This window comes from Pteronotus mesoamericanus, unplaced genomic scaffold (genome assembly GCF_021234165.1).
Source record: "Pteronotus mesoamericanus isolate MK-2021 breed Mesoamerican mustached bat unplaced genomic scaffold, CSHL_Meso_final contig_90, whole genome shotgun sequence".
NCBI classification, from domain to species: Eukaryota; Metazoa; Chordata; class Mammalia; order Chiroptera; family Mormoopidae; genus Pteronotus; species Pteronotus mesoamericanus.
Window position 1 is genome coordinate 20,469,983 of NW_026555277.1, and position 26,673 is coordinate 20,496,655.

Below are 26,673 nucleotides of genomic sequence, written 5' to 3' on the forward strand. Positions count from 1 at the left end.
TCCCCTCCACCCAGCACCCTCCCTCCCTCAGGCAATTCCATCACCATTGTTCATGTCCAAGCGTCTTGTGTTTAAGTTCGTTGGCTACTCCATTTCCTATACCATTCTCTACATCCCCATGGCTATTCTGTAACTACCTATTTGAACTTCTTAATCCCCTCACCTCTTCACCCGTTCCCCCACACCCCCTCCCAGCTGGCAACCATGAGAATACTCGCTATATCCATGATTCTCTGTTCTTCTTGTTTACTTAGTTTGTTTTTTAGAGTCAATTGTTGATAGATATGTGTTTATCGCCATTTTACTGTTCATAGTTTTGATCTCCTTTTTCTTAAATAAGTCCCTTTAACGTTTCATACAATAATGGTTTGGTGATGATGAACTCCTTTAGTTTTTTTCTTATCTGGGAAGCTCTTAATCTGCTTTTCATTTCTAAGTGACAGTTTTGCTAGGTAGAGCAATCTTGGCCATAGGTCCCTGTTTTTCATGGCTTTGAACATTTCTTGCCAATCCCTTCTAGCCTGCAAAGTTTCTTTTCAGAAATCATCTCACAGTCTTATGGGAACTCCCCTGTACATAACTAACTACTTTTCTATGGTTGCTTTTAAGATTCTCTCTTTATCTTTAACCTTTGGCATTTTAATTTAATGTATCTTGGAGTGGGCCTCTTTGTATCCATCTTGTTTGGGACTCTCTTGCTTCCTGGGTTTGCATGCCTATTTCCTTCACCAAATTAGGGAAGTTTTCTTTCATGACTTTTTCAAATAGATTTCTAATTTCTTGTTCTTTCTCTTTTCCTTCTGGCATCCCTATGGTGCAAATATTGGACCTTTTGAAGTTGTCCCAGAGGCTCCTTACACTATCCTCACTTTTTTTGGATTCTTTTTTCTTCTTGTTGTTCTGATTGGTTGCTTTTTGCTTCCCTATGTTCCAGATCATTGATTTGATTCTCAGCTCCATCCGCTCTACTGTTGTTCCTTGTAAATTGCTCTGTATTTCAAATAGTGTATCCTTCATTAAGTTCACTGAGCATCCTTATAAACAGTGCTTTTTGAATTCTGAATCTGATAGACTGCTTATCTGATAGATTGCTTATCTCCATTTTGTTTAGCTCTTTTCCTGGAGTTTTGATCTCTTCTTTCATTTGAACCATATTTCTTTGTCTCATTTTGGCAGCCTCCCTGTGTTTGTTTATAGACTTCCTGTCTTGGTAGCATGGCCTAAGGTAGTAGGTGCCCTTTAGGGTCCAGTGGCACAGCCTCCCCATCACCTAAGCTGGTTACTCAAGGTGTTCCCTTCTTCCCTTCCTGTGGGCTAAGTACACCCTCCTCCTGTAGCTGGGCCTTGATGCTGTTGGCAGGTCAATGGGAAGGATTTACTTAGGCCAGTCAGCTGTAAGAACTGGCTATGACCATTAATCACCAACCTCCACCTTCTGTGGAGGCTCGGCTGTGCAGGGGCAGAGCGGTGGAGCCCCAATGTGATTTGCAGCTATCCTCTGGGTGCACAGGCTCTGGGGTTTCCCAGGTGGTGCAGGTCAAGGTCAGCCCCCAACTGTGTTCTGCCTGGGGCCACGCTGCATGAGGTATAAAGCAATCTGAGATGGCTGCTATTTGTACAGGGCTTGGAGATCCCAAGTGAAACCAAGCTGCGAATCTAGGCTGGCTGCTGCTAGTGCTGGGCCTGGGACCACTTAGAAAGAAACCAACCCCTAGGCTGGTAGCATAATGAGGCCAGCTCTTGCTTTTGAGAGGATTTAGGAAGTTTTGAAGTAGGAGCCAAGACCAGCCATCATATGGAAAAGTCACAGTTAACAGTTTGGGTGGGCCTGTAAGTTGGGTGGGATGGAGTCTCAGGGGATCTCCAGGGTAAGGCATACAGTGTTAGCCAGGTTGATGGGGTCTCAGATACGGCACCTACCAGTCTGGATGGATGTGGTTTCTTTAATCCTGTAGTTGTCAGACTTCCATTCGACTTGATTTTTGCCAATTCTGAGTATAGGTTGTTCTACATTTTAGTTGTAATGATGACGTCGTTGTGCAAGGAGGTGAGCTGTGTTTACCTATGCTGCCATCTTATTGAGGTGCATTTAACTTTTATATAAGACTTTTATAAAATAATTCTTACCCCTGACCGGTGTACTCAACTGATTGGGCATCATTCTGGGAAACTTAAGGTAGCTGGTTTGATTCTCAGTCAGGGGACATGCCTGGGCTATGGGTTTGGTCCGCAGTGGTTACTGAACGCAAACAATCTGATTGTATTCAGTAACCAGAAAGGCAGGATAAGACACAAGACTTTAACAATTAGTAAAAAGTCAGACCCTGCTCTGGGTTGCTCAGTTCATTGAAGCGTCATCCCGTACACCAAAAGGTTGTGGGCTCAATCCCAGGTCAGGGCACATACCTAGGTTGCAGGTTTGATCCTTACTTTCAGTGAGTACGGGAGGCAACCAACTGATCGATCTCTCTCTCTCAAATCAATAAACATGTCCTTGCGTAAGGACTAAAAAAAAAGTCAAAGTCAATATATAGAACCCTTACACACATACGTAGGTATCCTTCTCCATTCCTGTGATTACTATCCTTCTTGAAGGAGACCTCAATTTCAGATTCAAGAACAACAAGCTGGGGAGGGGCAGGCCCCTATAATTCTAAGGGAAGGTTATTTCCAACCTAGAACTTATACCTAGCCTAACTATTATTCAAGTATAAAGCCAGAACAAAAGATTTTCAAATAAGCAAGGTCTCAAAAAATGTATTTTCCGTGCACACTTTTTTAGAAAGCTATTGGAAAATGATCCTCCAGAGCAAATAAAGGAAGTAAAAAAAGAGAGAGAGCGAGCATGAGAGAGAATCACGTGGCATCTAGGAAACAGGGTATCCAATACAGGTGAAGAGAACACCCACAATAATAATAAAAGAACAAGAGCTATGCAGCCCAATGAAATGGTAAGTAACCAGTACTGACCGGCGAAAGATGACGAAGGGGTCCAGAAAGGGTATCCTCATAGGAGAGAACATAACAGCAGATGTCTTTGAATACTGGGACAATTTCACACAATAGTTTTATGTTGCAATGTTGAAAAAAACTACTGATAGGCAAAAGTGAGGACGTTCTAATGATGTGCAAAGGTAAGTACAATCACTCCCCACCACTCTCATCCTGGCTTCCACCATTCCATCAACAGGCATAAAGAGGGAGCCTCCAAAGGCTGTGTACGCTGGATGAGATGGCTTCTGCACCAACCTTCACACTTCATTGGCAGAAATGAAGTATGAGCTCCAGAACTCTAAGTAGAATGCTCTCCTGCACTTAACTATGTCCCTATCTCCTAAACAGCTACAATGATGAGACAGATCCCAAATCTGGCATGCACCGGGCAGGGTCCAGCAAAACTTCAACCTCCCCAGTAATTGTAGCCTTATCATTACCATCTTCCTTGAGACCATCCAGAAGAATAAAAGGACTTCTTTTCCTTACTTACATTAGATACCACATGAGGCTTAGGATTACTATTCCCAGGTCTTCCCTCATCCCCCAGATTCCTATTCCTACAAGTTTATCCTCTTTCCTGACCCAGCTCTCTTCCACTCAAACCTCCATCCTACTTTGTCACTAATTCCCATGGCCATGCACTAGATCTTACGACCACCAATAACTTCAACATCTCTAGAATTTTAACATTAAACATCTAAATCTCCCAGCATCTTGTATCTTTTCTTCTTACTACTTTAAAACATTTTTTATTTATTGACTTTAGAGAGAGAGAAAGACTGATTTGTTGTTCCACTTATTTATGCATTTACTGGTTGATTCTTATATGTGCCCGGACTGGGAATCAAACCTGCACCAGGACCACACTTGCCAACTGAGCTACCTGCAAGGGCTCTTCTCACTATTTTTAATATCTTGATCCCAGAAACTACTTTTACCCCAAAGGACTTTTAACTCACTCACTCATATACTCATTTCCCAGTCTAACCATAGTAGGTCATTATAACCACTCCTTTGCATATACCCTTAACTCCTTTATCCTGTATCCTTTTGTCATAATCACCTAACAAAACACCTAATTTTTATTAAATCCAATGTTCTGTTAACTGCCTCTGAACCCACACAGCTGACAAAAAACAGCTGGAAAGAAACACGGCCACACTGACTAGTCTCATTTTAATTTCATGAACTTCAAGTGAACTACCTAGAAATTACACATTTCCCTAGTCCATTGCTTTTCTAATCTAGATGACTATTTTGCTACTTCTCTCTCTTCAAATCCCCTGACCTAATCAATAACTGATAATCTTGCTTCTATTTTATTGAAAAAATAAAAGCAATCAAGAGATTATTTCCACACATAGCTACCTATCTGCCTACAGTTGTCCCCATACCTTTCATCTTCCCTCCTATGACTATGGATGAACTATCTATTCTCCAAATGGAGTGTACCCCCATCCCTCCTATATCCACACTAGATCCCATCCCCTACTAAAGAAAATTGTTCCAACCTTCCTCTTCTGTTCTTACATCATCAATTTTCCCTAATGATTTGACAATCTTCACCAGCATAATAACATAATGTAATTCCTCCCACCTCAAAAATTTCCATTTACCTCACTTCCCTCATCACCTACCACCCCCCTTTCCAGAAAAACTCTGAAGAATTGTCTATACTTGATATCCCTAAACTCACTACATGCAGGTTTATCATCCCTACCATTCCACTGAAATTGCTCTTCTTTAAATGATCAATGCAAAGAAATTGTCAGGTGTTACCTTACTAGACATACTTGCAACATAACTTAGCTGATTACTGGCTTCTGTTTAAAATACTTGGCTTCCTTCTATTTATCTGGCTGTTCCTTGTCAGTCTCCTTTGTTGGCTCTTTTTCCTCTCCTCAACCTCCAAATATTGGAGAGTCCAGGGCTTGTCCTTAGACCTCTTCTCTCCTGTATTTATCTTTACTCCCTGGGAAATCACAACTAGTCTAGCTTTAACTACCATTTATTGATATGCTCACAGCTCCCAAAATGACATCATCAGCTTGGACTTTTTCTTCCACTCAAGACTTATGTGCCCCAGTGTCCATTCAGCATCTCCACCTTGGTGTCTAACAGGCATCTTATGTCTAGCCTATGCAAAACCAAACTCCTGATCTCTATGAATCCCCACTACCTCCCACCAAATAAAACTAAACAAAAACAAACAACAAAATCCTAATTTCCCTGGAGTTAATTCATTCTTCCAGATACTCAGGCTAAAAAATTTGTTTTCCTTGATGCCTCTTTCTCACATTTCACATCCAAACCAATGGCAAATCCCACCGGTTTTGTCTTCACAATACACTGCGTCTCACCAACTCTGCTCCCTGGTCCATGCCAAAACCATCTCTCACCAAACTTATTATAACAGCCTCCTAACTACTCTGCCAGCTTCTATTCTTGCCTCAGGTCCAGAAGTATATTTTTAACATAACAGACAAAATGAATTTTTTAAAATATAACTAACAAAATTAAATTTGAACTCTCTAAAATGTAAAATGTCACTCTTCTGTTGAAACCCTCCAGTGGCTTCTCACCTCAGAGTAAAAGCCACACCTATAAAATGGCCTACAACTAAAATCTGCCCTTCATCCCCATAATTGGGGCATTATCTTTCTTAACTAGTCTCCACTCCGGCCACAGCCATCCCCTTGTTTTTCTGGAACACACTAGGCATGTTTCCCACTGAAGGTTTACACTTGCTCCTCTCTTTGCCTGTAAGGCTTTCCCCGATACTTAAAGGGCTTGCTCCTTCATCCCCTTCAGGTCTTCTCTCAAATGTCTCCTTACTTCTTGACCATCTACTTAAAACTAACAATTCTACCTACCCCCAACTTTATTTTTCTCCATAACATTTAACATTAACATACTATATATGTTTTTTGTTTATGTTGTCTATTTCCCCTCACTAAAATATAAATTCCCTAAGTCTGTGTAGATGCTCACTGCTGCATCCCCAGCACATAAAGCGCTGTCTGGCACACATTTGGTTAAAAGAACAAATAGTATTGCTCCTAATAACTAATTAAAGTATAGTCTCGTATAAAGATTATCAAAAATCCAAGACCTGGAACTACTAAATGTAGATTCTTAGAAAGATAAACCAGAAATTCCAGATTGTGCAGTTGCAATATTCCAGTCTAATCTATTTACCGGATCTGAAAGTGGTTAAAGTATTCCATCATTCTCAGGGATGTAGTTGCTGCTGTTCAGCTACTTCACAACGTTTTCTATCAAATCACCACCTTGCTTTGGAGAACACGTTTTCAGAACCACACTCCGTGGTTGACAGAGGCAAGGGGAGAAAGAAGACTAGCGTGAGATTCAGAGATAAAGCACAGCGGCCAAGAGAAGCTCAAACAGAAGCCACCACAGCGCTCATTCCACGGCCCGATCTGCCTCTGCGACCCTACGAGCGAGCAGCGAGACCCAGCCTGGGCCTTCAGGACTTGGGATTCGGGTAACGACAGGTCAAAAGACAGGTGTTAAGGCAGCCTTCACACACACACTGCTGGGAGAATCCTCGGGGAAGGATTAAGGAGTGGCGCACCCCGGAGCTTCCTCCCAGATACACCAGAAAATGAAATTTGCGTTTGTCACTTACTGCCAAACAGCCACCCAAAGTACTTGAGACCCGCCCAAAACAGGGCGCAGGAAGCCGGACCTCGAGGACCAGCCCTCAGCGCTCCCTGGGCCAGGAGTGCTTTTCTCGGGCTTCCTGGCGCCCCTACTCGCGCCCGCGCAGCTGAGCTGCCCGCCCACCCTCCCGCCCGCGCCCTGGGAAGTCTCCGGGCCACTGGCGCAGCTCTCCCCGTAGTACGGGTTGCGCACGCCGGGTGTGGCGTCCGACACGTCTTCCGAGCGCTGCCCCAGCGCCGGGCAGGAGCTGGCGCGGGAACCGTCTCCTGAGGCCCGCCCCCTGAGGCCCGCAGAAAGCAGAAAGACGTGGATAAGGGCCAGACGGGCCCTGGGGCAGCGGCCAGACCCCCAGAGGGCTGAGCCGGCGATTACCGGGTAGAGGTAGAGCACTGCTGCCACCAACGCCAGCAAGAAGGTAACAGCGAAGATCGCGAAGTCCAACATGGCCTTCTGCCCGGCAGCCACGTCTTGGATCCCCTGCTCGAGCAGCTGCGCCGCGTCCGGGCCGGACCTCAGGAACAAGCGGCTGGGCTAGGCGCCCTGCTGGACCTGCGAGCGAATGGGTGCGGGGGGGGGCGTGGCTAAGGCCGGACCCAGGGCTGGCGGGAAGAGCAGTGGGTACGGAGGAGTGGCGGGGGAGGGGGCTTCAGGACACGCCCACGTCTTGGGCACTGAGTTGCTGGGGAAAGCAGAGCCCAGGCTTCTAAAAAACGGTAGGAGTTGTCGTCGTTGTACCCCGACCAACGCTTTTTCCATTGGATTTAAGATTGAAGCCTCCAAAACAATAATTCTCACTGTTAGCTTCCTGGACTAGCGGCAGCAGCATTGCCGGGGAGCTCTCTAGAAGTGTAGATTCTCCCTCGCACCCCAGACCTGCAGAATCAGACTCTCGGGGAGGGAAGGGGGCCCAGCAATCCGTGTTTTAACAAAGCTGTTAAAACGCGGTGAGAGCCTCTGATCTAAAGTAACCTGAACGGGGACATGTCAGAGTCAAGCACCTTTAGAGGTTTCCTGTTTCGCAAAAGAATTTGTGTTTGAAGCGGTAGGAAACGTGAATCCGTGACAATATTTGGCACCGCCCGTGAGAAAAAGTGGTATGCATTTCAGCATTTAGCATTAGATGTTCTAAACTAGGATTCCTCTTCTTCTATTTCACGTGAGTTTTGACATGGATAATGTACGGCAAAGCCTGCTATTTACTGCTCCTCCATTTAGTGAAAGCGCCCTAAAAGTGTTTATATATTTTATAGCTTTAGTAACATAAAGTGACCAAAGGGGAGCGGGGCGGGGAGCAGTAATTCAGCAAAACAAATCATTCCAGATTACATTTTAGAGCTTCTATAATAATTCACTTATTTTATGACTATACGTGAAACAAGTCATTGAAAATGACAAAAAAAAATGTTGGCATTTATAGCAAATGGAACAAAATGTTGCTGAGATTTAATTCTGCAGAAATTCTTTGAACTTCAGTTGTCTGAGTACAGATATGTTTCAAAAGTTCACTTTTCAATCTCTTCTTTGCAATTTGAAGACATTTCCTATCGAAAACATGTTCCAAATAGGTTTTCAAAACAGTAGATATCAGATTTTTAAATGCATAATGTTGAAACATAATAGTAACCCTAGCTCTAGGCACCAATCCTCCAGGATACCTGGACTCATTTCCCTTTAGTCCTAAATTGACCATTTTAGTCCTAAATTAACCTGAGACTCGAACTTTGAGAGTCTGTGAAAAAGACAGAAATTACAGAAGTTGAGCAAGACACAGTGTTTTAAACTATACAACTTCCTCTTGTATTCTTCAAACTTTTGCCTAAATGCTTCCTAAAAGGATTTTTGAAAAACCATATCTATGTATATACTTTCACACATTTTTGTGTTGACATCTAAAATTTTTATCTTCACTTTAAAGGATTAAATTTCTTATAATAAAATATGTCTTATAAATATTCACATTTTGAAATCCCTTTTAAATGTATAAAAAGGAATTTAAATGCAATAGTAATGTCATGACTATAGCATTTTTTTTTTTAATATATAAACTCTGTGAAGAGCTGGAACTCTTGCTGTGCCATCTGTGCCAGTTTGGGGAGTAGGACCTGTAATCATGAAGAGTCCAGAGTTTGTGGAAATGGGAAGTACAAAGTCTCCCAGTGAATCATTAGGAGGGAAAGTCAGAGAGGTGCTGCTTCTGCCTCTGCTCCCAGAGCCATGCATTATTCTAACTGGAGCCATGAAACCATGTAAAAGGCTTTGATTTAATGAGAATAGTAAATCCTTAAGGATAGGAACCTCATCCTTATGGAGTAATTGCCTCTAACCTGATGCTTCATCAACCTATTTCACTGCTCTATCAGGATGGCACCTTGTGAATGATACATGTCATATGATCAGTGGATCCGATTGTCATGGGCTTCCTCCAACACCTATTTATTATAAAGTGGATCTATGATCTGATGTGATGTTATGCAGGAAAACTTGTCTGTGAATCAAATACCCCAGAACCCTTAAGACAGTGGTGCTGGCTGAGGTCTGTAGGCAGAAAAGGCAAACCTGCAGAAAATACATGTCTATTCTCATGAGAATGACCCTCTAGCCCTTCCAGAATGAAAGGGGCCCAAAATAGCCAACTTTCCAGAAAGTTGCCCATTGATCTCGTTGAGGAATTATGCTACATCAGCACCAAGCATTGCTTTTTGCTGCTGATAAGTTGGATATTTAGTGTTGACAGGAGCTAGAAGTAGCCTTGGTAGGTGGAGAATTAATGCTGTTAAGTCCATGTAGGCCATTGTTCCAACCCTGGAGTGGCCAATGCAAGGACTACCTGACATAAACTAGATTGACTTGTCCACTTGACTGTTTAGTGCCTCTTTCATGGTGGGTATTCTCTTTTGGCTGTTAATATGTACCTAAAAGAATATCACACTTCAGCCCTGGCTGGTGTGGCTCAGTGGATTGAGCACCTGCCTGTGAAATGAAAGATTATCACACTTCCTACTCTCATATTTATGTTTATCTATATACCTTTGTCCCAGACCTTTCTGTCCCAATCTTACTTTTTTTCCTACTCATGCCTCTGACCAGTTGACCAGGCCTTTCACCACTAATCCACCGTAATTCCATATATATCCTCACCTTGGACCTCTTCTCTTCTCACCCTAGGTGAATGACATGGTGCACCACTAGAGATCTACCTACTGAACCGATTTTTCCTTGCCACCGTCTTTCAGGACTGCCCATAAATAAGGCTTCAGTTCAGCTCCTAACAATTCTTAGCTTTACATTCATAGAAAGATATCCCATTTGTAAATCAAGTTTGGGCTTTTCTCTCTTCCTCCATCTGATCATATAGGATCACCCATAAAACCAAACATGTTAGCTAAGGAAGAGCACAGGTGTTAACAGTGACTGATACTATGGGAATCTGGGCTACTTCCTCACACTTACCTCTGCCCTTCGCTCCTTAAGACTTGGTCTGAGAAGACCTAGCTGATGATAGGCAGCGGTGGGCAACTGAGTCTCTTACAAGTAAGATATTAATTGCCATTTTTTCCCCCTGAATATCCTTTAAAAGGAGTTTGTACAGCAAACCTTGGAAGAAAAAGAACATCTCCTTCTAGAATAGAAGGAAAGTTTACTTACTTATCCATATAAAAACAGCTCCTTCCAGGGCAAAGGTCAGGCGGGTTTGCTTGCAGCCCATTATACAAGATTCCTAAACTCCTAAACTCAGATTCTTTGGCTGTGACATGTTTGTGAAATGTATTCTTATGACTTCTTCTAGAAGCTTGCGGGTTTTACAGTTGTAGATTTTTATAGCTGTAGGTTTTACATTTAGGTCTGTAAGTCACTTCAAGTTAGTTTATAAGGTGAAGGCAAAAGGTTTTTTTCCATGTGGAAAACAAGTTCTAGCACCATTTGTTGAGAAGACTACTGTTCTTTCCCCCATTTAATTATTATGGCACATTTATAGACAATCAGTTCATTATGTATGGATGGATAGATCTAAAGAGTTTCTATTTCCTTCCATCAAGCTACATATGTCTCCTTATACCTGGATTACTATAGCTCCACTTACTATAGTAAGTCTTTAAATCACAGAATTTGAACCTTCCAACTGTTTTTCTTTTCAAATTGTTTTGGCTAGTCTAGATCCTTTACATTTCCATATAAAGTTTAGAATTAGCTTTTCAGTGTCTTCAAATCTGGCTTTCTCCAAATTTGATTAACAATACTTTGTAGTTTTCAGTGTGCATGTCCTGCAAATATTTTATTACATTTACTACTGTTCTGACTCATGTTTTTATTACTAGATATAGAACTATAGCTTTTAAAAATTTGTATGGACTTTTAGAGAGGAGGGCCAGGAAGGAACAACACTTTGTTGTTCCACTCACTGGTTGATTCTTGTGTGTGTCTTAGCTGGGGATCAAGCCCACAATCTTGGTTTATTCGGATGATATTCTAACCAACTGAGCTACCCGGACCCAGTAGCATTGTAACTTCTTTTTGTATACTGACCTTGAATCCTGCGACTATGCTAGGCTCATTTTTTTAGTTCCAGTAGTGTGTATGTGTGTAGGTGTCTTAGGACTTTCTACATACGCATCATGTCAACTGCAATAAAGGACACTTTCTTTTCCAACATGTATGTTTTTTTGTTTTTGCCTTACTGCACTAGCTAGGGCCTTCAATCGGAATGGTGAGAATAGGTATTCTTGCCATATTCCTTATCTTAGGATGAAATAGTTCAGTGTTGTACCATCAAATATTATGTTAGCTACATGTTTTTCATAAATACTTTATTAAGGAAGTTCCCTTTTATATTTAGTTTGCTGAGAACTGTGTATCTTGAACAGATGACTTCGTCAATTGACTGACTGCATATATTTACACGACTATACAGTTTTTCTGTTAATATGGTGAATGACATGCATTGATTTTTAAATATTAACCCAATCTTAAATTCTTAAAAAAATCTTATAGAATGAACCACACTTGGTCATCGTGCATTATCCTTTCTACACATTGTGAGAATTGATTTGTTAATATTCTCTTAAGGATTTCTGTGTCTTTGCTCATGTTAAGATAATGGACTGTAGTATTTTTGTATCTTGTTTTGCAGGGGTGAGGGGTAGGATTATATGCCTTTCAATATTCCTATTGCCTGCAGAATCTTAAATTCTAAATTTGCCTCATTTTTTTCCTCCCTCACCACCCAGTCTCCAATAGCGACTCCATTTTACCCTCTTCTCAAGCAGCAATGCCTTCTGAGATGCCACATCGAATGCTGTATCTAAGTCCATTTCACCATACACAGTTCTCTGATCCACCCAAACTCTATTTCAGTACTTTCCCACATAGGATGGGCTTTCTCTTTCTGGAAGTCTTTTTTCTTTTTGGTTCAATCTTAAGTTCTCTATTCACATACTCTCAATTTTCCTGGACTTTCCTTGCTCTCCACAAAGGCTTACCATAAAAACTTGAGATAGCTCTGCTGGAATTTGTTTTTTATATTCCTAAGCAATTTGAAGTTTGTAGTGTTATCTGTCTTCTAGATACCTTAAAGTTATGGGTTGGTTTTTTTTTTTCAGGTTGTATTCTTGTTTTTATGTAGTTTTTCGGAGGACATGAAGAGAAATTCAAATATAGGTAACCATTGTTACCTTAGGCACCCTGTAAATCCAGATTAATCTATTTTGGAGTGTTTTACCATTCACCCATTAATCTTCCACCTTCCAAAATGCTTATCTTTTCTATTTTCCTTATCCTTGTAGGTTTGTCTTCATTGTTGTTCTGAAAGAATTTTAATATGGAGCAAAACTAAATATAGTACTTTTATATTCAATCTGTTAACCTCCCTACAGAGAAGTCTTTTTCAAAGATCTGGGCAAACAATCAACTGTGGTAAATGTCAAGTGGTAATAACTCCTTCTAGTTGATCACTCTTTTACTTAGGTTGAATTTAAGATTCCAAAGATGTAGAAGTAAAATATTTAGTGTCTTTTAAAATACCTTAAGTTCTTTTCGGATATTGACAGACTTATTTTCCTTTAACACACATCTTTTCATGCTGGTTACCTAGTTAAAAGCAGAATGTTTCATAAAACATATATTCCCATTTCAAAGCTCCACATAATTTTACTGCATTACAATCTGTGGACCTTAATTGTAATGTGATACTAGCTAGTTATACCATTTGGTATGAGAATAATTTGGCTCAGATAAAAAATAATGCATAATTGGTATATATTATTGGTTTTTCACATTCACTACTATGTTAGGCTGAGTAAGGCACCCAAATATGTACATATCCTAACCCCTGGAATTTGTGAATGTTACATTACATGGTAATTAAACTTTACAGAGTAGTAATTAAGCAAAGGATCTTGAAATGGGAAGATAAACCTGGATCATCCATGTGGACCCAATATAATCACATAGGCTTAATAAGAGGGACACAGAAGGTAATGGGATGGTGGAAGCAGAGATCAAAGTGATATGCTCCAAGGATGGTAGCCATAAACCAAGGACCACCACTACTAGAAGCTGAAAAAGATAAGGAAATGGACTATCCTTACAGAGCATCCAGAAGAAATCATTCCTAATGACACTTTGACTTTAGCCCAGTGAGACTGATTTCAAATTTCTGACCTCCAGAATTTTAAATTTATGTCCTTTTTAGCCACTAAATCCATGATAATGTACAGCAGCAAGAGGTGTATAATCACTTTTAAATGCAATGATGTACCCTAAAGGAAGAGGAGGCAAAGTAGCTACTGCTATGATCAATACTATCAGTGAAATACTTTACAATAGAGATAATTAGATTTGGGGTATAAGCATTCGCTTCAAAGAAATTTATTTTGCCTCATTAAAATATTACCCTTTGCCAGGGAAGTACAGATTTCATCTTTGTGAAAGATAATCTAAGCACTCAGTTCCTTGAATAAGATCTGTCCCTTTATTTTAAAATCTGTGTGGCTTACCATATTATGCATTATATATTCCCTTGCTTAATTAATTTATAACTTATTAGTTATCTTTCAGTGCATTTTTATGATGGAACTCCATACTTGTTACCTAATATTTAAACATACATAGCAAACCAATAATATCCCAATAGTCCGACTTTTGTTAAAGTGAAAATTGTTTATTACGATGCTATATGTCTCACCTCTGACATTTTACTATTTCATTTGATCCTAAGCCATAAAAAACATTGATATGTTACAGATGAAGCTGAACTAGATAGCTTAAGGGTATTATTCAAAGTCATTGTGCAAGTAATAATACAAACGTAACTTGAAGCCAGATCTTTTGTTCCAGGTGCATGTCCTTTCCACTCATCACATTCTACTAGAGATATATGACAATATCTCAAAAATCTTGCCCAATAATGTAGACCATAGATAAAAATTTATATTACGTTTTCTGCTTTTCTATTTAAAATGTAGTAGTGACCTTAGTACACTGGGATCTGTTGTAATTAGTATATAATATTAGTATATTAGTATATTTCTCACAGTTGTGAGAAATGTCTTCCGTATTATAAATTAGTACATTTACGTTGTGTGCGCATGTGTGCATATATATATCATTCTCTTGTGAACTTGTGCTAATGTGCATTCTCAAGCTTCTCTTTAGGATACTGACAGGGCTAGATCCTGAACCATGACAAGTTCATGAGGAATTAACATCCTGAGAAAGCCTGTACCTGCATAAATCTCTCTGCATCACTAGGGCTCTATTTAATACTACTATTAATATAACCATTACTCATCTAATCAATTGTGAGAAAATGAGTATCTGCATACAAACCAACTGTTCTTTTAAAACAATTTTGTTTTAGTATAAACTTAAGATTGTGTTCTCAAACAGAAGTTCCTTAAAGTGTTATACCCCAAACAAAAGTTCTGGATGAGCAGCATATTCCCTTTCAGATGTAAAACTTGATGAGCATTGCTTGTAGGAAGGATGTCAATGTTTTCCAACCTCTTTGATACTGTTCTCAAGTTCATAAGCAAGTTATCATGTATTTTCCCATCTGTAAATGCCTCTGTGATGTTTCTTGGAAAAAAGAAATACTTAAAAAGGGTTCTGAAAGTACTGTTGTTCTGGTCTGAATTAAACCCATCTTCACCTTCTCTTTAATCATTGTATCATATGCAAATTGTTCAACAATTTGGCATGCTATTTTTCTTCTGAAAATCAATGATATGTTAAAGGACCTGGGCTATAAAAGTTAAATAATATAAAAAGGCAACTACTTTCAAAAAGAATTTTATATCACTAGAGCATGTGTTACCGGGGAAACCTGAGTAAGGGGGTTCTTCCTCTTTGGTTTTTGCCTTGCTCCTAAGAGAACAACTCAGGCGAGAGACAAACACGTATAGTGGAAATGAGATAGCAAGTTTATTTATGAAACATACTTGAGCACAAAACTACAGGCCAGCACCCAACTAGTCTGAGTGCCCCACATATAGAAGAAAAAGAGCTGTTCATAAGTTTGTTCTACATACTTGAACCCAAAGCTGCAAGTGGGCACCTAGCCAATCTGAGTGCACCTACTATTGGTATTCAGAGGTTATATACTTTAGCCAGTTTCTAGTTTCCCCTTCCTCCTCTCCCTTCTAGACCTTGGGACAATTACAAAGGCTTTCTTTCCCAGCTAGTGGAGATGATACACACAGAATTTCAAGGGCTCCCCTCCTCCTGAGCTATCATAGTTTTGCTATCATAGTTTGGAACACCTGGTGATCTTATTGGACCGGGCTCAGGACTGCTGACTCAATGGTGAGACATGTCTCTCTTTTGTTTCTAGCCTCCTGTTTTAAGTTCTTTATTAGACTGCACTGGGTGGGGGCCTTGCTTTATTTTCTCTCTGGCCGCTCATTCCTAGCTGCTACCTAACACACCAGATAACGGAAATTCACTATTTCTCAGTAGCCTTTCCCTAACTCTTCCAATCTCTGCAAAGTTACAATTGAATTACCTTTGAATGGATACAACTTTAGAAAATGCACCAAACACTATGTCAGCAAAGAGTTTTTTGGAATTGAATAGACTCAAAATCATAACAGTTCAGTAGTGGGAAAAAAATTTTAATTTCATAAAAAGTTTTAAAAAATCATTTAATCATTAACTGAACAATGTAGTATGATGAAAATATATAAGCTCCAGGTATTGTGTAAAACAAAAACATTTATTTGATGCTTGGTATGGTGTTATGGCTGTATTTCATTTCACAAAAGCAAGACTGTCTTAATTAAGTGTAACTGATCTGGCTTGGATTGTCCTGTGACTGAGCAATTTTACCAGCTGAATTAATGCTGGAAGTTTCCAATTCTAACAAAGTGTCTTCAATTAAAGTGTAGAATTAAAGTGCATAGATGGTGCTAGGTTAGAAATAAGTTAATGTTCCTTTCTACTGTCTGTTACTATGGCTCTAGAGACAAAAGTACTAGCAAGAACCTGAAACAGAACTTGGGTTCTGTCTTACTATAGATTAGGTTCTATTAACCTTAATAAAAACAGAAGGATTAGGTCAACATTTAAACTGTCAAAAGTTGATGAATAAAAGATTTTAATTATGAAAGAAAATAAAATTAAAATAAAATACCAACCTATTTGTAGTGTTAACTACAAACAGAGATTCTGGCTGATGAACATTTCCTGGGGAGAATAAACCATGATTCTGAGGTGGCCTAAAAACAAAATGCTTAAGAGCTGTCATTTCATATGACAAAAACTGGTCAATTAACCTAACATTTATTTTATACACACAGGACTACAGAAGAAATTCTACTCATAAGAGAAAGAAGCAGTGATCAACTTGCTGCTTAACAAATACTGTATTCAATTCCTTAACTTAGCCACGGTCAAGATATAATCAGACTCTATGAATTCAGAATTTACAAATCAACTGAAGAAAGTAACATCATTTTTAATTTGACTGAAACCCATGTTCATGTTCAAGGCTAATTTATTATGTACAAAATAAATGTACATTCTTAAAAACTTTAAAATACAAATTTCAAAAGGACTAAAAAAGTGCAAAATTTTCAATTATCTTCAGTCATGCTATACAGAAACAAATAAAACATTTAGTTCATATACACACATTGAAAGATTTTAAAACAGCACTTGGTGTAACAAAACAAAACATACATCGTATATTTTTAATTGCAAAAGGATGAAGAAGGGAAGAATGTATTGCACCAAATTAACAGTAACTTCATTATAATAAGAATATTAATCAAAATTATTTACAGACATTTATAGTTTAAACCCTTCTCAACTTTAAAACCATTTTTTGGCATACAAATACTCACTGAGTCACAGTTTGCACAGTCAATAATTAGATATAAATAAGGCTTAATATTCTTTTCCATGGTCCATTCCAGTAGAAAAAAATGAGAAAGAATGTTTATAATAACTATATAACTTTTTTAATTAAATATTTAAGTAGCAGCACAATTTGCAAGTTTAACATATAATTCCAAATTTTCAGCTATCCTCCTCTGAAATGAGTGTGTGTGTGTGTGTGTGTTCAAGTCACTGTCACATCCCAAAAAACTGACATAAAAGACAAATCATTTGTATAATATTCTCCTGTCTTAATGGATGCACATCTACAATAATGTATCTGTTAGAAAATGATTGTCTGGTTAGGTCTCTGATTACTTTTAGCTAAATTTTTCCTCCAAGTCTTTATAAGCAAATAGTTGGGGGAAGAAAAGCCATACCTGTTAGGAGTTTCTAAAGAGAACAGAACAGCCATATGGCTTTCTAACAATTTTTGTTAGGTAAAGCTAACTATAAAACTAACACTAGCCACAGAAAAACTTGGTTATGGTATTTATGAATCACAGGAAGCAGTAAAAAACAAAATAAGGAAAAACAGTCTAAAATATAAAAGATTTTTAACAGTAAGGTCTACTGTAACATACCATAATTTTGAGAGAAGTACAGACATTATTATAATTAAATAATTTAAAAGTTACCCAAGAAAAGGAATCAAAATCCCAAAGGAAGAAATAAAGTCACTCTTTAATCTCTATATAAGAAACTAAGAGGCTGAGATTCTTTTCAGTTAAGTCTGATAACTGATATCTCCTTACCAGAACAAGTTTCGAAGTGTTTATTATATAATTTTAGTGTTCTAAAGAACAAAATAATGTGTAACACAGGTAGTTTTTTTCCTTCAAAGTGCAAAAGAAGTATCTTTTGAATTTGTAGGTTGAGCCCAGTAAATTCTAAAACATGTGGCTTATAGAATATGGGAAAATGCTTCCAAGAGAACGAACATTTTGCTAAAACATATGCTAAAAACATAGCATTTTGACATTAGTTAATGCACTGGCTACAAGAGAACCTCTAGTTTTAATATATACTAAATTGAACCATGTTATTTCCAAATAAAAGTTTAATAGGTCCAATTAGATTAAGATTTCTTTTTAAAAAGTTACATTTTAATCAATAAATTATCATTTTATTCCAATCTCACCTAAATCCTAACTTGTTTTCCTATTCTCAAATTATAACATGACATTGAAACAGTATTACAAATAGCTAGTCACTTTGTACACTCAAATATATTTATAAATTACAATAATGAGACAGCTATATTATAAGTGAACACACACACAAAACTCCATTAACAGTCAACTGTGAAAAGTGAATGGGCAATTCTTTCAGTGACCAAACCATCTTGTTGTTATTGTTATTATGATAATATTTGTAACATCTTCAATTAGTGACTTTCTACTTGTTCTTTTCCTTGAATTTTCAGTTCCTAATATTACAGGTACTAAGACAAAGAAAACGCAGTTATGTCTTTTTTCACTAAAACCGTTAGCTTCATAATTCAAAATCCTGCAATGTATTTAGAAATCACCCACATATGACAAAATATCAGTGAGATAATGCCAGAAGATGTCTCTGAAGAATTACTGCAATGTACCAGAAAAGTATTTGATAATACAGCCACTTTTACACAAGGTTCTTAGGATGGCGTTATATTATTATTGTAAAAAAAATGGAATCATTTCCAATATAGGGCTAAGTACCTTAAATGTTAATGCTTTGTTTTTTGTAATACTGCGATTTTGCAAATGAAAAATTGAAGATTTTTTCCAGACAGGAGCTTTACTTACCAAAGTCATCATAAGCAGAAGGGCTTTATCCAATGCTTCTTAATTAGGAAAATACTATTGATTAGAGCTTCAAGATCACAAGAGCTCTAATTTTATTTTTTAAATCTAGCATTTTGTCACTTGTGCTTTTTATTAATACTTTTAAATGTTACCTAATTCAAATATGCAATTATTCACTAATAGTCATTAGGATTAAAAAGCAAACATACATTTGAGGGCAACTATTAGTTACAAGTTTCAAATATGAAAGGTCTGAAGAGGGTTTATGAGGATAATGCAACTGAAAAGGAAATTTAGTTGTTTCTATAGCATGCAACACAGAGAACCATTCCAAGAAAATTTTAGATAAAATATCTCCAAAGATAATGATTAAGACTATTTTCAAATAAGCCTGTGAATATTAAATCTGATCTATAAAAATGAATTTCTATAAAGTAAAACAGTTTAAGATTTAATATAATAATTCTGAGACATCATTTATTTTACATCAAGAACATTTAGTGAAGTCATTCAGAAAGTCTAGAGTAGTGCCTCGACCTCTGTATGTTCATAAAACTTCAGGAAGTCTGATCTGCAATCTCAATTAAGAAAAACTGGCCTAGAAAATGCTATATTCAAATTAAAGAAGTAAGGTTGTAGCCAACATTTTAATCATATGGAAATGACGACTTGTAACAATATACTGCCACTGCCTAATGTCATCAGAGAGACTATCATCAGGACTCTGATGAAGGAAAACTCTCCAGAACAGTGTTATACATGCAGTCAAGTTTAAAACAAATCAAATGTTGAGTATATATGATAAATGAATTGGGCAAAAAATATACTAAGAATTGATATTTGTTCAGAGAGCGATAGAAATGTTTAAGATTGGCCATTTACTGGGAAAAAACAGTGTCAGTTGATGACAAACAGTAATTAGAGCAAGCTATGTGTCTGGCTGATAAAGGAAAACAGATTAGATTTAGAAAAGGGAAATAATGTATTTCATTCCTTTTATTACTCAGAAACTATATCCTAAAGACAGATTTAAGAACTTATTTATGGAAGTTTAATGATGTATTTGAAGAGACCAACCTTCACCCCCCATGCTATTACATATTATATTTTTTAACATTTATATACCATAGTCCATGAACTTGCATCTTTTCCTTGGAAAGGTAATAAAGACAATGTTACTCATTTTTAAAATATATAAAAGGAGCTAACCTCTTTAAATTCAATTAAAATATTTCCATTAGTGATTTCTTTAGTAATAATATAAAATATACTTAAAGGCAAAGATCATGAGTCTATAATTAAATAAAAATCTGCTATTCAAGTTAAAAATTTTCTTTGCCTATTCTTATTCAAAATATAAAAAATCTTAGGTTAAGATTCAACTTTCAAGTTTAAATTCTATGAAGGCACACTTATTCCTTCAGAAGCATAAAGCTAATTTTCAACAACAGTTCATAAGAATAATTTTATATTACATACACAGAAAAAAAGCCTTACTGATATTTCTTGCTAATGACAAGTGAATGCTTGGCATTTTCTCTCCTAGAAAAGCACATATCCTAAAAAAAGCACTCTGACCTAAAGAAAATAAATAGATAGAAACATTCATAGCTGACATGAGCTTCACAAGCTTAAAATATTTTAAACCATCTAGCCAAATTTCATTTTCATATACTTTCCTAATTTTCATGCCAGGATCTATTTTATCTTCTCTCCTCCAATTTCAGCTAAGAAAATGAGAGAATACTGATTGGGGAAAGATTAAATAAAAAAGGCTTACAAAGCTTCTTTATTCTCTAAGTGAGGACAGCTATTATAGGTTTTCATATTTGACCTCGCTTAAGTAAAATCTTCATCTTATTTATAAATCTCTCCTTGTGAACAGGAAGCTGAGATTTTTATTTCCATCATCAGCAGTGTCAAGAAACAAAAAACAAATGAAGAGTTCTGCAAAGACTATATAACAGCCAAGTTGAGATATTATATTCATTATGTAATGAATATATACCTGTTATTCTATTCTAATGATATTATTAATATCTATATACAATATAGAAATAATTTCTAGGGATAGCATCTCAATACACCTGAATCTCACAAAGGATATCTTTCCAGTGATTTTATCTAGTGATTTTTAATTCAGTTGGCTAAACTGTTTAAAGAAAAATATATTATTCAGCTAACAGTTCCACTATATTTGCTTATTTAGTAGATAAACTTTAAGTTCTGTTCCTCTAGACTGTTGCTAATATTCTCACAGATTTTCCTCAAAATTCTACATTTTGGGTTTTTACTTTCTGGAGAAAGTAATATAAGATATAATTCCACTGCTCTGCACATCTGTTAGTGTAGGCTCTCTCTTAATGTGAACAAAGCTGCCTACTTGTGCTATAAAATGAATATTGCCTGTTCAGTTCCTCCATCTAAAAAGCAGCAAAGTAAAACACCATAAATGTAGGAATTTTCCTTTGGTAATCTAAGTTAAAACTTTTTGTAACTTGTAAGCATCCAAAATAATTTTCAAAACAAGTATTAAGTGACCTTAAAAATAAAGACAGCATCCTTGTACCAAAATATCTGGATAAAAAGTAATTTTGCAAAGTTTTGATTTAGAAAGATTTTTTTCACAAATCTACATTTAAAATACCAAAATTCAATATTGTTCTGCTGACTTGAAAGCTCCTAAAAAATGATAAAGAATTAAAATATAATGAAATAAACTAATAGAAGCAATAAATCTCAATGAATCACAATTATCTCTATTGACTTGTTTTGAGACATTTTCACTACAAATTCCTGAAGTTCTCAAAAAGGAAACCTTCAAATTTATGTATGTTCTATTTTACAGTTTTCAGCACCAATTTATTTCAATGTTATTTACCTAAAACATAACTGTTTTTAACTGAATAAAAGAGAGGATTTAAAGTAGTCTGGAAGAAAATTCTTCTAGTATACAACTTTTTATTAGTCCAGACTCAAATCAAACCTATTGAAAAAAACTTCCCTACACAGAAACCTTTACTTACAAAGTTTTACTCACTCACAAGGTTATAAAGAAAAGGGTAGTAGATTACGTGGGCAACAGGAGAGAAGATTTGCAAAGGGAAAATTTTTCAAAGGTTCAATTGAGATGCCAATTGGACATAAGGTATCTTAGGATTTGTGGAATGAAAAAGAATATTATTTTAAAAGCTATTAATGTGGAAAATATTCTTTTTTCCTGATCAAAGACCCCATTAAGAAAGCCATGCAACCATTCGTTCCTTTAAAAAAATACAATTAACACAAAAATTCACACAATTTCAGGGGATTCATACATGCTACAAATACCATGGAATCTCAAATTAAGAACACCTGTAAAAGCTCTCGGACCTAACTCAAAAGATGACCTTATAAAATCACTAGGTTTAACACTCTTTCTGAATTCTAAATAAACCTGACTTTTACTATAAAATCTTCAATAATAAAGCATAATATAACATTTAGCTATGTACAATAAAATTGTAATCCTCAAAGTTATACATAACATGAAACAGAAATGTGGTTTTAAAAATTAATATATCTAAATGACTCGTTTAAGTTACACGTGTCTTTTCTATTCATTCGTCTTTCACATGGAAGTCCTACTGAAAATTGTAATATATTTGGGTATCATTGCTAAGTCTACCCATTATCAAGGGAAAACAGAGTATTTGCTTAGTAAAGAAAAAGTCAAGAAATTTTGAACTTTAGAGATATAAATTATGCTGCCAATACTACGGAAAGGACCCAACTGTCAAAATCACAATCAGCATTTTGTATCTCTAGTTTCTCTTATTCCTAACTCAACATTTATTATTTAAGAATAATAACATTTCAATACATTTTCACTAGTAATGTGTTAAGTAGTGGAATGAGTCAATGTACAATTTTAATAGTCTTATTTTCAACTTATCGTGAAAACCTGGAATTTATACTGAGTTTTGAAAATCCAAGTATGTAACAGATACATTTAAAATATTATCTCTCTCATCAGGAGTTTCACAAGTAAATTGATTTTTTTAAACATATGGTGGTCAGTAAACAGGAAAATAATTAACTAAAGAACATATTAACAGCCATGTCTGTCAACTGTCTTATTATCTGTTCTCTTTTATTATATACCTTAAATATTGTTGTTTAGAATAATAAGCATATTAAATCTAACTTCTTCACTTTCAGAAGTTTGTTTTTAAAAATGGATCTACTGATCATTAGAAATGGATGACTAAATCTAATTAAATGTATTTTCTCAAATCTTAGTGCAAATCAAAAATTAGTTAAAAAGATTGAATTTAATAATGTTAATGAGAAATTTTTAAAGTGAATAATACAATCTACACTTTTACACACATATCATAGCAAATTCTGGTAATCCGTAAGTGCTTTGCAGGGATAAAAGCCCTGAAAGATTTCAGACAGCTGAGAGATGTGGTTAAAAGTGACAAAACAGTAAATCAAGTTTCAATCAGTTACCCATGACAGAAGATAAAAATACAATCACTTGGAATCTTGAGTATTATATTCAGTTTCTCCAGATGAAATCTGGCTGAGCCGCTTGCTAGATCCCCAAAATTTTCGAGAAAGTTGACCTGAACGCATCTGTTTAAAATAGATCAGAGAAATCTTATGAAGGAAGAAAAAAAAAGTAAGTGAAATTGCTAAGATGACATTAATTTAGTGGAATGCAGAAAATGTAAGTTTTGTTAGCAGAATCATTTTAATGATTCTTCATTAATGATAATGAAAGAAAGCCTCCTCTACATTGAATGTTCAGTTGAGAATGGTCTAAGCCAATGTGTAAATTTTTAAATTGTGTCCCAAAATTACCAGATTCCCTCACTTTATATATTTAAAAAAAATTTCACTTCATTAAAATTACCTTTTCAAATTATATTTAATCTAGCTAAGAAGATATATAGGTTTGAGGATTTTCTTTTCTTGTATGAAGTACTATTAATGCCAATCACAAGGATAAGAAATAACATGTTTTGATGAAAATAAATTTTAATATATGATACAAAATTTCAAAAAAATATTTAACAATAGAATGATAAAAAGTAATTTAGAAAACAAGAATAGCATAAATTCTTTAATGGTAAGAACATTTTGTCCACCATTAGATTTATACCACCTAGCCCACTTCTCAGCATATAAATATTATTAACTGAATCAATGAATATCTGCCCCCTAAAAATGCTTACAGTTCTAGGTAGGAGGGAAAAATACCCACGTGGAAAATACTTCTCAAACTAACTATATGATTTGTCAGAATTACTTTCCCAGTGTAACCTACTTTTAAATGGTCCTTTGTCTGCGATCCTTTTTAAATGGTTACTTTTCCTAGGTTTGTTTATTGGAGTGATAAAAGACAAGCCTAATGCAAAGACACTGTGGCAAGCTTATTTTGCATTTTTGTTTCCAGACGTATTTCCAGAAATGTATTTCCTTTATCTATTACCACTTTATCATCTAATTTATAAATATGCATTTCATACTGACAGTATAATATATAAAATTGATGCATGTTTTAAAAATACACATTAATCAAGATTTTGACCTTTTACATGAAAATAAATCTTAAAATAGAATTTTTTCATAATGATCTATTTAATTTCAACACTGTCATATAGCAAGATTCAAAGTATTAAATTTGATTATTTACTAAAGTAGGTCCATAATTCCACTGATACATACAAAAATATAAAAAGATAAAAAGTACTTTTATTCAAAATCTATAAAATTGATGCATGTTTTAAAAATACACATTAATCAAGATTTTGACCTTTTACATGAAAATAAATCTTAAAATAGAATTTTTTCATAATGATCTATTTAATTTCAACACTGTCATATAGCAAGATTCAAAGTATTAAATTTGATTATTTACTAAAGTAGGTCCATAATTCCACTGATACATACAAAAATATAAAAAGATAAAAAGTACTTTTATTCAAAATCTACACACAATTCAAATTATTCTTTGTGTTGTAGACTACATAAATCTTTCAATGTGGACAAAAACTTATTTGGTAAATATTATGTAACACTGATTTAGGCTTATAAAATGAAGTTTCTTAGGCACCTTTTCCCCAATTTTTTTAAAAAAAAATGTGGGTACATATGGTCATTTCTTTTTTAAAACTTCGGTAAGGTAAAAAACTGACAAATTACTGAAGGTGAAGGGAGGGCAGGCAAATTTAAAAAGCACTTGAATAAACCATAGAAAGTGAAGCATACTCAAAGAGTCAAGTCTGAGCAGACTTCTTAAGTAATCTCATTACCAGAGGACAGAAGGGAACTATTCATCTGGGAAATTAATTAATCAAGAAACTATTACTCTTGAGTGGAAAATGCTTAAAATGCTTTAAATAGAAGTGAAATAACAAAATAAAGACTTATTGATACTGGGGACTGTTATACCTGAAAATAAATATTGTTGCAGTCACTTTAATAAGACCTCTCTACTGTCAAAATAATATCCTTAACAAGAGTATGACTAATGAAATTATATATATATATATATATGAAACAAAGTTTCCTATGATTTCTGATAGGTTTATTATAACTACTGACAGTGTATTAAACAGTAATGTCTTCTTTTGAAATAACCCCTACAGATACCACATTTTAGATTTCTCAGAAAAGATCAATTATATTAATAAAAATTCATAGTGCTTGATTCGATATGATTTAACAATACATTTTCTAGAATAATCACTAAATTATTTGGAGTGGCTGCTACTAAGTTTTCTTAAGAACAGTGTTAGATTTATGATATCAGAATTTTCAGTAATTGATAAACTGTTGGCAAATAAATTCACTGACTACAGGAAATTCACTGAGAATTAGCACATTATATGGGATATTTGTAGTTCCAAGTACAGAATGATGCTTTTATAAAAGGACAAGTGGTATACAGTCATGCTGGGTATTTGTTAAATTACAGTTTTATACAGATTTATTCTGCATGTTCTTGAACTTCGTATTCATAAATGGAATCGAAACATTCAGTATGTGCTCTTTTATGTCTTCTTTTTTTTCAATAATCATACTAATTTTTAAATTTATGTTGTTACATGTTTAGGTAGCTTTTTCCATTTATTGCTGGGAAGTATTCCATTGTACAATTATCCTAAATTTATTTATTTTCTGGTTAACAGACATCTGAATTATATCCAATTTGAGATGATTATAAATAAAGCTAATATAAAATATAAAGTAGCTTTACTGTTTGAGTCTATATTTCATTTTTATAAAGGCTTTTATATACTAAAAATCCAAGAAGTGGTCTTGAATCTAGATTTAGAAAGACAGAGAATAAAAGAACATTCTGATTCATATAGAGCGACAGATGGAAACTGTCAAATGTGTGCTTTCAATTATAATATCAGCATCACTCTTGAATATTAACTTCACTGCCCTTTGAAAAATCAAATTTTTAAAATTTGTTTAACCGTAACAGATATTCTTGATTCAGTAGGAACAAAGGAGAACCAAAGGAATACCACACAGTACAGGAAGTTAAATTCTTGACCAGGTTTTACCTCTGCTGGCTTGCCAACACCCACTATAATCAATTTTCCATCTTCTAATCCTACAAGAATATGGCTGTATTCTTTGGTTACACAGACGCAATGGATAGGCAATCGCATAGCTAATGGGGTGATGCTGAGATTTAAACTAGAAGAGAAAAAACACATACATAATTAATGGACATATAATGGATTCTTAGAATCTTATACCTGGAAGTTAACTTAATGAAAATCTAGTTCTGCATTCTAATTTTACAGATGTGGGGTTTAGGTCCAGA

At 35.6% G+C, this 26,673-nt stretch overlaps 2 protein-coding genes across 2 annotated transcripts in view; both read right to left on the bottom strand.

The window, feature by feature from the left end:
- The window catches only part of LOC129080411 (cytochrome P450 20A1), a 64,522-nt gene extending 57,290 nt beyond the window's left edge, over positions 1–7,232 (bottom strand). Inside the window, exon 1 of the mRNA XM_054585817.1 lies at positions 7,054–7,232. Coding sequence (XP_054441792.1) covers positions 7,054–7,125 — 72 coding nt within the window. The 5' untranslated portion in view covers positions 7,126–7,232. The remainder of the gene's footprint in view (positions 1–7,053) is intronic.
- An 11,811-nt stretch (positions 7,233–19,043) lies between these two features.
- NBEAL1 (neurobeachin like 1) overlaps positions 19,044–26,673 on the bottom strand; it is a 150,929-nt gene continuing 143,299 nt past the window's right edge. Inside the window, exons 55-56 of the mRNA XM_054585818.1 lie at positions 26,408–26,543; positions 19,044–23,462 (exon numbers count right to left, since the gene is read on the bottom strand). Of these exons, the coding sequence (XP_054441793.1) occupies positions 23,361–23,462; positions 26,408–26,543 (238 nt within the window). The 3' untranslated portion in view covers positions 19,044–23,360. The remainder of the gene's footprint in view (positions 23,463–26,407; positions 26,544–26,673) is intronic.